At 62.8% G+C, this 12,657-nt stretch overlaps 1 protein-coding gene across 1 annotated transcript in view; it reads left to right on the forward strand.

Annotated features, from left to right (window-relative positions):
• The window catches only part of LOC115916503 (adhesion G protein-coupled receptor L1-like), a 49,999-nt gene that overhangs the window by 12,336 nt on the left and 25,006 nt on the right, over positions 1-12,657 (forward strand). Inside the window, exons 6-7 of the mRNA XM_030970239.1 lie at positions 10,232-11,029; positions 12,519-12,615. Coding sequence (XP_030826099.1) covers positions 10,232-11,029; positions 12,519-12,615 — 895 coding nt within the window. The remainder of the gene's footprint in view (positions 1-10,231; positions 11,030-12,518; positions 12,616-12,657) is intronic.

Genomic DNA, 12,657 nt, shown 5'->3' on the forward strand with positions numbered 1-12,657 from the left:
TTGAACACACCTGGGCACACTCGGGACACACTCAGTACACACCTGCACGTGCCAATGCACACCTGGCGTGGGCTGAGGGTGTGCCAAGGGCACGATGAACACCTGGACACACCTGTGCACACTAAACACACACCTCGTGTGTGAGCAAAGCGTGGCAGACACACCTGGGGCACACCTGGACACACCTAGGACCCATTAACATAATTAACGCTAATTACTCATTAAACACATGCTAATTACACACTGGGCATTGATGACACACCAGGAACACTCAGAGCACACTCACACTCACACTCACACTCACACACTCACACTCACACACTCACACCTCACACTCCACACACACACTCACACTCACACTCACACACTCACACACACTCACACACACACACCACACTCACACTCACACACACTCACACACTCACACTCACACTCACACTCACACACTCACACTCACACTCACACTCACACACTCACACACTCACACTCACACACTCACACTCACACACACACCCTCACACACACACTCACACACACACTCACACTCCACACTCACACACACACTCACACCTCACACACTCACACCTCACACTCACACTCACACACTCACACACCTCACACACTCACACTCACACTCACACACTCACACTCACTCACACACACCCCCCACACACACTCACACTCACACACACTCACACACTACACTCACACTCACTCACACTCACACTCACACTCACACACACACACACATTCACATTCACACCACACTCACACACACCTACACACACACACTCACACACTCACACTCACACACTCACCACTCCACACACTCACACACATTAACACACTCACACTCAACTCACACACTCATCACACTCACACCACACACACTCACACTCACACTCACACCACACACACACACTCACACCACACTCACACACACTCACACACTCACACTCACACACACACACTCACACACACTCACACACACTCACACACACACACTCACACACACACACACACACACTCACACTCACACTCACACACTCACACACACTCACACACACACACACCACTCACACACTCACTCACACACACTCACACACTCACACTCACACACACTCACTCACACACACACTCACACTCACACACACTCACACCTCACACACACACCACACACACACACACACTCACACACTCACACACACTCACACTCACACACACACACACTCACACACTCACACTCACACTCACTCACACACACACTCACACACACACTCACACTCACACACACTCACACACACTCACACACTCCCACACTCACACTCACACTCACACACACACACATTCACACACACTCACACCTCACACACTCACACACACACTCACACACTCACACACTCACACTCACACACTCACACACTCACACACTCACACACTCACACACTCACACACTCACACTCACACTCACACACTCACACTCACAGTCACACACACACACACACTCACACTCACACACTCACACACACACACACACTCACACACACACTCACACACACTCACACACTCACACACACACTCACACACTCACACACACACACCTCACACACACACACACACACTCACACACACACACACACACACTCCACACACTCACACTCACACCTCACACTCACACACACACACACACACACACACACACACACACACTCACACTACACACCCTCACACACACACACCACACACACCCACCACACACACTCACACACCTCACACTCACACTCACACACTCACACACACACTCACACTCACACACACACACACTCACACACACACACACTCACACACACACTCCCACACTCACACACACACACACACACACTCACACTCACACTCACACACACACACTCACACTCATACACTCACTACACTCACACACTCACACTCACACACTCACACACCACACTCACACACTCACACTCACACACTCACACACACTCACACCTCACACTCACACACACACTCACACACTCACACTCACACACACACACTCACACTCACACACACACTCACACACACACACTCACACTCACACACTCACACACACTCACACACACTCACACACTCACACTCACACACACACACTCACACTCACACTCACACTCACACACTCACACTCACACACTCACACACACACACACACACACTCACACACACACACACTCACACACTCACACTCACACCTCCACACACTCACACCACACACACTCACACTCACACTCACACTCACTCACACACACACACACACACACTCACACACACACTCACACTCACACCCACACTCACACACTCACACACACCACACACTCACACACACTCACACACACCTCACACACACTCACACTCACACACTCACACACTCACACTCACACACTCACTCACACTCACACACACTCACACACACCACACTCACACACACCCACACACTCACACACACTCACACCTCACACACACTCACACACACTCACACACACACACACACTCACACCTCACACACACTCTCCACACACACACACACCTCACACTCACACACTCACACTCACACACACACTCACTCACACCTCACACTCACACTCACCTCACACTCACACACTCACACACACACACTCACACACTCCCACACTCACACACACACCCACACACACTCACACTCACACACTCACACTCACACTCACACACTCACACTCACACTCACACTCACGCGCGGTCCCTGCCGGTTCCGGTTCCGGTTCCGGTGCCGTGGGGGGGGTGGGGGCGGTTCGGGGGTGGGGGAGGGGCGGGGCCGCCTCTTTCCTTTGCAGGTGACGCCGGGGGCGGGGCCGAGGTTGCCCCGCCCCCCCCGCCGGAGCCCCGCCCCCCCGCCGCCCCTCCCCCATCGCCGTCTCTCTCTCCAGGGTGGGGGGGGGAGGGGCGGGGGGGGTCAGGAGAGCGGGGGAGGGGAGCCCTGCGCCCCCCGTGTGTCCGTCTGTCCCTGTGTCTGTCCCCGTGTCCGTCTGTCCCCGTGTCTGTCCCCATGTCCGTCTGTCCCCGTGTCTGCCCATGTCTCAGTCTGTCCATCTGTCCCCATGTCCGTCTGTCCATCCATCACCTCTGTCCTTGCCCATCCAGGCCGTCCCCATCCCCCCCTTTCCGTGTCCGTCCGTCTGTCTCTCCTCCCCTCCCATCGACTCTTCCCCATTTCTGTCCATCTGTCCATCTGTCCATCTGTCCATCATTGCCATCTGTTCACCCATCCATGCCCGTACCCCCGTCCATCCATCTGTCCCTCTGTCCCTCTGTCCCTCTGTCGAGTTCATTGCCGTCCCTCTGTCTGTCCTCCTGCCCATCCTGATGTCTGTCTGTCCATCCACCTCTCCGTCCGTCAGTCCCTCCTGCCGTGTGTCCGTCCCTTCTGTCTGCCCTCTCTGTCTGTGTGTCCATCTGTCCATCCCTCGATCCCTCCGTGTCCCCCTTGTCCCCCTGCCCATGCCCATGTCCCTCTGTCCATCCCATGTCCGTCTGTCCATCCCATGTCCATCCTCCTGTCCATCCCGTGTCCATCTCATGTCTGTGTGTCCATCTCATGTCCATGCGTCCATCTGTCCGTGTGTCCATCCCATGTCCATCCGCTTGTCCACCCCATGTCCCTCTGTCCATCCCTGTGTCCATCCTGTGTCCATGTGTCCATCTGTCCATGCGTCCATCCCTTGTCCATCTGTCCGTGTGTCCATCCCATGTCCGTGTGTCCATCCCATGTCCATGTGTCCGTCCCTGTGTCCATCCCATGTCCATGCGTCTGTCCCGTGTCCATCTGTCCGTGTGTCCATCTGTCCGTGTGTCCGTCCCGTGTCCATGTGTCCATCCCATGTCCGTGTGTCCGTCTGTCCATGTGTCCATCCTGTGTCCGTGTGTCCATCCCTTGTCCATCTGTCCGTGTGTCCATCCTGTGTCCGTGTGTCTGTCCCGTGTCCATTTGTCCGTCCCTTGTCCGTGTGTCCATCCCATGTCCGTCTGTCCATGTGTCCACCCAGTGTCCGTGTGTCCATCTGTCCGTGTGTCCATCTGTCCGTGTGTCCGTCCCGTGTCCGTGTGTCCATCTGTCCGTGTGTCCGTCCCGGTGCCCCCGCGGGCGCCGCCGCCCCTCCCCCCGCAGGGTTTGGGGGTCCCGGGGGGTTTCGGGTCCCCCCGGGCTGGGGGCGGAGCCGTTTAATCTCTTTTCTCTTTGTCTCCTCTCTCGCCCCCTCCCCCTCCCCGCCCGTGTGACCCCGCCCCTCCCCCCCCCCTGCCCCCCCCCCCCCCCCCTCCCCCCACCCCGTCTGCTCTCTCCGCCTTTTCTTCCGGTGCTAAAATAGAAGTGGAACAAAAGGTAACACGGACCCCGCCCGGCCCCCGACCCCCAAACCCTCCCGACCCCCCAGAGACCCCAAAACCCCCGACCCCCAAACCCCCGAACCCCCAAACCCGTCCCAGCCCCCCAACGCCCCCCTGCCTCCCCGTTCCTGCACCCCAAAATCCCCCCAAATCCCTCCCCCCACCCCCTGCACCCCAAAAATCCTCCAGAGTGACCCCAAATCCTGACCCCTCCCCCGCACCCCAAACCCTGCCCCCCGTCCATCCCACACCCCAAAATCCCCCTGCCCCCTCCCCCCACCCCCTCTGCGCGCCCCCAAATTCCTCCCGCCTCCCCCCCTTCCCCATCCACTCATCCTGAACCCCCAAATCCTCCCCCCATCCCCCCTCCCCCCTTCCCCCTTCCCTCCCCCCAATTAGCTCTCATTAAATCCGGAGGGGCCCCCAGACCCCCCGTGTCCCCTCGGGGGTCCCGGGGACCCCCCAAAGTGCCCCGAGCCCCCAGGACCCCCCCGGGCTCCCCTTGAGGGACCCTGGGAACCCCCAAACCTGCGGGGACCCCCCGAGGCGTCCCCACCCCCCTCAGGGGGGCCCCTCCCCCCTCTGGTCACCCCCCAAATTGGGGGGGGGAGGGGCAGCCCTGGGACCCCCCCCCGGTCCCTTCGAGCCCCCCCCAAATCAAAGAGCCCCCCCAAAATATAACCCCAAAAAAATAACCCAGAAAAATAACCCAAAAATAACTCCGGGGGGGCAGCTCGGGGGGGCTAGGGCAGTGCTGGGGTCAGTAAAGGTCAGTGGGGTCACTCAGGGGTCATTGGGGTCAGTCAGGGTCAGTTGGGGTCAGTTGGAGTTTGGGGCAGTTTGGGGCAGTGCAAGGCACTTTGGGGTAGTTGGGGTCAGTCGGGGTCAGCCAATGTCAGCCATGGTCACTCAGGGTCACTTAGGGTCAGTTGGGGTCAGTTGGGGTCAGTTGGGGTCAGTTGGGGTCAGTTTTGGCTCAGGGTGCAGCCGTGGATCAGTGAGGGCCAGTTGAGGTCAGTTTGGGGTCACTCAGCGTCAGTTCAGGGTCACTCAGAGGTCACTCAGGGTCATTTGGGGTCAGTTTGGGTCACTCAGGGTCAGTTCAGGGTCACTCAGGGGTTACTCAGGGTCATTTGGGGTCAGTTTGGAGTCACTCAGGGTCAGATTTGGGCCAGCCAAGGTCACTCAGGGGTCACTCAGGGTCAGTTCGGGGTCACTCAGGGTCATTTGGGGTCACTCAGGGGTCACTCAGGGTCAGTTCAGGGTCACTCAGAGGTCACTCAGGGGTCACAGCCAGGGCATCGCCCCCGTGTCCGTCTGTCCGTCCGTGCGGGGAGGGGAGGAGGGCGGGGCGGTGACCGGGGAGGGCGTGGCCGGGGAAGGGCGGGGCTTGCGGGCAGGCGGGGGCGGGGCCGGGGGCGGGGCCGCGGCTTCTTCCCACAGGTGCCGGAGCGGGGGGCGGGGCCTAACGTGTCTCTCTCCTCCTCCTCCTCCCGCAGGGCCCGGCCCAGCCCCCCCGGACCGCGGGGCCCCCCCGAGCCTGTGAGTCTCCCCTCCCCCACCCTCCCGGGGACCCCCAAACCCCAAAACCCCCGGGGCAGGCGGGGGCTGGGCACGGCCGGGCCGGCACAGCTGGATCCTGGGCACAGCTGTATCCTGGGCACAGCTGGGTCCTGGGCACAGCTGGATGGGCACAGCTGGATCCGTGTGCACACCTGGATGGGCACAGCTGGATCCTGGCACAGCTGGATGGGCACAGCTGGGTCCTGGGCACACCTGGATGGGCACAGCTGGATCCTGGGCACATGTTGTGTGCACAGCTGGGTCCTGGGCACAGCTGGATGGGCACAGCTGGATCCGTGTGCACACCTGGATGGGCACAGCTGGATTCTGGGCACAGCTGGATCTGTGTGCACACCTGGGCACACCTGGATGGGCTCACCTGGATGGGCACACCTGGATTCCTGTGCACACCTGGATGGGCACAGCTGGGCACACCTGGATCCTGGGCACAGCTGGGCACACCTGGATGGGCACAGCTGGATCCGTGTGCACACCTGGATGGGCACACCTGGATTCCTGGGCACAGCTGGATGGGCTCACCTGGATCCTTGTGCACACCTGGATTCCTGTGCACGCCTGGATGTGCACACCTGGATACCGGGCACACCTGGGCAGACTTGTGAACACCTGTGCCTTTGTGCACACCTGGATCCTTGGACACACCTGTGCCTGAGCACACCTGAGCTGTGCACACCTGAGCACACCTGGGGCTGTGCACACCCGAGCTGTGCACACCTGGGCACACCTGAGCTGTGCACACCTGGGCACACCTGAGCTGTGCACACCTGAGCACACCTGGGGCTGTGCACACCTGAGCTGTGCACACCTGAGCACACCTGTGCTGTGCACACCTGGGCACACCTGAGCTGTGCACACCTGGGGCTGTGCGCTCACAGGTGCCCGTGCACACCTGGATCCAGCTGCACGTCCAGGTGTGCCCCCGGCACACGCAGCCCCCGCGCCCCCCTGCACACGCGTGTGCGATGGGGCACAGGTGGGGCAGCGCGCACACCTGGCCAGGTGTGACAGGGACACACACCTGTGTGAGCACAAACACTCGGGAAGGTGTGACAGGGACACACACCTGGGCAGGTGTGACAGGGACACACCTGGGCCGCTTTAACAATGACACACACCTGCCCAGGTGTGACAAAAACACACACCCATGTGAGCAAAAAGCTTGGGCAGGTGTGACAGTGACACATCTGGGCAGGTGTGACAGTGACACGCACATGTGAGCTTGCACAGGTAACGGCCACAGGTGTGAACACAGAGGGACGCAGGTGTGGCACACCTGAGCAGCCACCCCTGAGTGTGGAAATGTGCTGCTGCCTGAACACACCTGTGCTCACACATGTGCACACCTGTCCTCACACCTGTGCTCACACCTGTGCTCACACCTGTGCACACACCTGTGCACACACCTGTGCTCACACATGTGCACACCTGTCCTCACACCTGTGCTCACACCTGTCCTCACACCTGTGCTCACACCTGTGCTCACACCTGTGCACACACCTGTGCACACACCTGTGCTCACACCTGTGCACACCTGTGCACACACCTGTGCACACACCTGTGCTCACACCTGTGCACACCTGTGCTCACACCTGTGCACACCTGTGCACACCTGTGCACACACCTGTGCACACACCTGTGCTCACACCTGTGCACACCTGTGCTCACACCTGTGCACACACCTGTGCTCACACCTGTGCTCACACCTGTGCTCACACCCCCACAACCCGCCATGTAAACGCACAGCCAGGTGAACACGTGCCCCCCTGCGCGTGCAAATGGGCTCGCACAGGTGTGTGTGTGGTTGTACAGGTGTGAGCACAGGTGTGTCAGGCTGCACAGGTGTGCTGCACAGGTGTGTGCACCCCTAGAACAGAGGGGGGTGTGTTCACACCTGTTCACATGTGCACACATGAACACACCTGTGCTCATCTGTGCACACCTGTGCTCACACCTGTTCTCACACCTGTGCTCATCTGTGCACACCTGTGCTCACACCTGTGCTCACATATTTGCACACCTGTGCTCACACCTGTGCACACACCTGTGCTCACACCTGTGCGCACACCTGTGCTCACATATTTGCACACCTGTGCTCACACCTGTGTGCTCACACTCGTGCTCACACCTGTGCTCACATATTTGCACACCTGTGCACACCTGTGCTCACACCTGTGTTCACACCTGTGCTCACACCTGTGCTCACATATTTGCACACCTGTGCTCACACCTGTGCACACACCTGTGCGTCACACCTGTGCTCACATATTTGCACACCTGTGCACACCTGTGCTCACACCTGTGTGCTCACACCTGTGCTCACACCTGTGCTCACATATTTGCACACCTGTGCACACCTGTGCTCACACCTGTGTGCTCACACCTGTGCACACCTGTGCTCACACCTGTGTGCTCACACCTGTGCTCACACCTGTGCTCACATATTTGCACACCTGTGCACACCTGTGCTCACACCTGTGCTCACACCTGTGCACACCTGTGCTCACATATTTGCACACCTGTGCACACCTGTGCCGCCCCGCACACGCGTGTTGTGTCCCGGCCCCTCCCCCTCGTGCCGCGCCCCGGGCGGGGGGCGTGGCCAGGCTGAGGGGGCGTGGCCAGGCTGAGGGGGCGGGACCCAGCCCGGGGTCCCTTTCGGGGGCGTCACTGGGGGGGGGCGGGGGGACCGCGGTGTCCCCCGGGGGTCCCGGCCTGGCCCCGCCCCCAGGGGGGCCCCACCCCCCCCCGCGCAGAGACCCTGTGGGGGCGGGGCGGGGTTTTGGGGGGGTCTCTGCTCTGGGGGTCCCCCCGTGTCCCCCCCCCCGTGTCCCCCCCGTGTCCCCCTTCTCTCCCGCAGCTCTAACCCCCCCGTTTCTCTCCCCCAGCCTCTCTGCAGCCGTCGCCGGACACCGGGACCACGCGCGACCCCCAAACCCCCGCACCCCAAAACCGGGGGTCCCCCAAACCTCCCCCGCACCGGGGACCCCCCGAGCCCCCCCAACCCCGTGTCTCCGTCGCGCTCGATCGTCCCTGGCTGTGGGCCCGGGGGGAGGGAAGAGCCCCCACTTTAGGGCCCCCCATTTTAGGGCCCCCCGATCTGAGCCCCCCATTTTAGGGCTCCCCAAGGAGAGCAGCCCCTCCCCCCTCAGGGTCCCATTAAAGGGGGTCCCGGGTTGCGGGGGGGGCTCGGCCCCCCTTTCCGCCACTGCCGGGGGACAGTCGGGGTGTCCCCCCATCCCCCCATTCTGTCCCTCCCCTCTGTCCCCTCCCCGCGTAAGGGACCCCCCTTCCCCCTCGTGTCCCGCTCCCTCCCCGGGTCCCCAAAATCCCCCGGGGTTGGGGTCCCCCCCCCCCCCGGGACCCCCAGTCGCTGATGGATCGCTTCTCTTTTCTCTCCTCTTCTCGCTGTCCCCCGTGTCCCCCGTGTCCCCTCCCCGTGTCCCCCCCCCGTGTCCCCCCCCGTGTCCCCTCCCTGTCCCTCTGTGTCCCCACTGCACCCCCGGTCTGTCCCCACCTCCACCGCTGTGTCCCCACGCCCGTCACTGTGTCCGTCTGTCCCCCGTCCATCCCTGTCCCCTGTGTCCATCCCGCTGTCCCCGTCCATCCCCGTGTCCCCGTGTCTGTCCCCTCTTCCATCCGTCTGTCCTCCTGTCCCCCTGTGTCCCCGTCTGTCCCCGTGACCGCCGTCCACCCGTGTCTGTCACTCTGTCCCTGTGTCTGTCCCCCGTCCATCCATCCCCGTGTCCCCGTGTCTGTCCCCAAACCCCCCGCCCTCCTCCATCCCCGTGTCCGTGTGTCTGTCCCTGTCCCCACCCGTCCCGTGTCCCCCATCCCTCTCCATGTCCCGCTGCACGCCCGTCCCACAAACCACCCGTGTCCCTCTGTCTGTCCCACCCTCCTTTTGTCCCTCTGTCTGTCCCTCCCCGTGTCCCTCTGTCTGTCCCACCCACCCCGTGTCCCCCCATGTCCCTCTGTCTGTCTCTTCCCGTGTCCCCATGGCCCCCTTTTCCCTCCCCCCTGTCCCTCCCCGTGTCCCCCTGTCTGTCCCTCCCCGTGTCCCCCTGTCTGTCCCTCCGTCCCTCCCTCTGTCCCTCCCCGTGTCCCTCTGTCTGTCCCTCCCTCCATCCCCCCCTCCCCCGTGTCCCCCCTTCCGTCCCTGCGTCCTGTCCCCTGTTGCTCTCCCCGTGTCCCTGTCTGTCCCCCGTCCCTCCCCGTCCCTCCCCGTGTCCCCCCGCAGTTTTCGTCTGCCCGGGGGTCCCGCAGCGCGTGGGGCCGGCGCTGTCCACGCACGAGTCCCCGCACCAGGCGGGCGGTTGGTGCCGGGACCCGCTGCAGTCGGGGGACCGGCTCTACGTGCTGCCCTGGGTGCCGTACCGCACGGACACGCTCACCGAGTACGCGTCCTGGGCCGACCTGGTGGGCGCCCGGCCCGCGGCCACGCACCGGCTCCCGCACCGCGCCGACGGCACCGGCTTCGTGGTGTACGACGGCGCCGTGTTCTACAACAAGGAGCGCACCCGCAGCATCGTCAAGTACGACCTGCGCACCCGCATCAAGAGCGGCGAGACCGTGGTGGGCGCCGCCAACTATCACGACACGTCGCCCTATCGCTGGGGCGGCAAGACCGACATCGACCTGGCCGTGGACGAGGAGGGGCTCTGGGTCATCTACGCCACCGAGGGCAACGGCGGGCGGCTGGTGGTGAGCCAGCTGAACCCCTACACGCTGCGCCTGGAGGGCACCTGGGAGACCGGCTACGCCAAGCGCGCGGCCTCGGACGCCTTCATGGCCTGCGGGGTGCTCTACGTGGTGCGCAGCGTTTACCTGGACGACGACACGGAGCACCTGGGCAACGCGCTGGTCTACGCCTTCGACACGCGGCGCGGGCGCGGCTCGGCGCTGGCGCTGCCCTTCCCCAACCCGTACCAGTTCGTGGCCTCGGTGGGCTACAACCCCCGCGACAACCAGCTGTACGTGTGGAACAACCACTTCCTGCTGCGCTACGGCCTCGACTTCGCGCCCCTCGACGGCGACGGTCAGCGGGGTTCGGGGTGGGGGGCGTGGGGGGGCCGGGGAGAGCTGGGGGGATGACGTGGGGGGAGCGCCTGGGGCCGGGAGGAGCCCCGGGGGTCCCGGTTTGGTTTGTGAGGGGAGCCCCGGGGGTCCTGGTTTGATTTGGGGGGAGCTCTGGGGGTTCTGGTTTGCTGTGGGGGAGTCCTGGGGGTCCCGGTTTGATTTGTGAGGGGAGCCCTGGGGGTTCTGGTTTGATTTGGGGGGAGCTCTGGGGGTCCCGGTTTGATTTGGGGGGAGCCCTGGGGGTTCTGGTTTGCTTTAGGGGAGCCCTGGGGGTCTCGGTTTATTTTTGGGGAGCCCTGGGGGTCCCGGTTTGATTTGGGGGGAGCCCTGAGGGTCCTGGTTTGATTAGTGAGGGGAGCCCTGGGGGTCCCGGTTTGATTTGTGAGGAGAGCCCCGGGGGTCCCGGTTTGGTTTGGGGGAGCTCTGGGGGTCCTGGTTTATTTTGGGGGGAGTCCTGGGATCCTGGTTTGCTTTAGGGGAGCCCCAGGGGTCCCAGTTTATTTTGGGGGTGCAGCCCCAAATATCTGAGGAGAGCCCTGGGGGTCCCGGTTGGTTCCAGGGGAAGCCCTGGGGGTCCCGGTTTATTTTGGGGGAACCCCTGGGGCTCCCGGTTTCCTGTGAGGGAGCCTTGGGGGTCCTGGTTTGATTTGGGGGTTCAGTCTCTGGTACTTAGGGGGAGCCCCAGATTTTTAGGGGGTGCACTGGGGGTCCTGGTTTACTTTAGGGGTGCAGCCCCAAATATCTCGGGAGAACCTCGGGGGGCTCAGTTTGCTTTAGGGGAGCCCTGGGGGTCCCGGTTTGATTTGGGGGGCAGCCCAGGGGGTCCCAGTTCACTTTGGGAGTGCAGCCCCAGGTCCCAGAAGGAGCCCCAGGTGCTTTGGGGGAGCTCTGGTTTATTCTGGGGGGGCCGTCCCGGTGTTGTGGGGTTCCAGTTTAATTTTTGGGGTCTCACTCCCACCCAGCTGGGGGCAGCGCTGGGGGTCGGGGTTCACTTTGGGGGTGTCCCAGTTCATTTTAGGGGGGTCCAGATGAACTTTGGGGGGTCCAGGTGAACTTTGGGGTGCAGCCCCGGGCACTGCGGGGGAGCCCCGAGGGGCTGCGTTTGGGGTTTGGGGTTTGGGGTTTTGGGGTTTTTGGGTTTTGGGGGTCACTGAAGTGTGTGTGGGGGGAGCCCTGGGGGTCCCCGTTCACTCTGGGGGTGCCCCAGTTCATTTTGGGGGGACACCGCAGCCTTGGGGGGGTCTGGGCTCACTTTAGGGGGACCCCCAAACGCTCGGGGGCCCCTCCAGGTTGATTTTGGGGGTCTCCTGTGCCCCGGTCCCTGGGGGGGGTCCGGGGTCAGTCTGGGGGGGCCATCAGCCCGTCCCCCCCCCATGGGCTGGCGGGGCCCCCTTGGGGGGTTCGGGGGTCCCCCCAGACCCTGAACTCCCCCCCTTTCTCCCCCCCAGGTCCGGTGACCACGGAGCCGCCCAGCGCGGCCCCCCCGCGCCCCACGGCCCCCCAGCTCCGCCGCGCCCCCGTTCCCCTCCCCCACGGCCCGGCGGGGCCCCCTCACCCCCGCCCCGGGCCCCGGGGCCCCCGGCCCCG

This window comes from Camarhynchus parvulus, unplaced genomic scaffold (assembly GCF_901933205.1).
Source record: "Camarhynchus parvulus unplaced genomic scaffold, STF_HiC, whole genome shotgun sequence".
Lineage (NCBI taxonomy): Eukaryota > Metazoa > Chordata > Aves > Passeriformes > Thraupidae > Camarhynchus > Camarhynchus parvulus.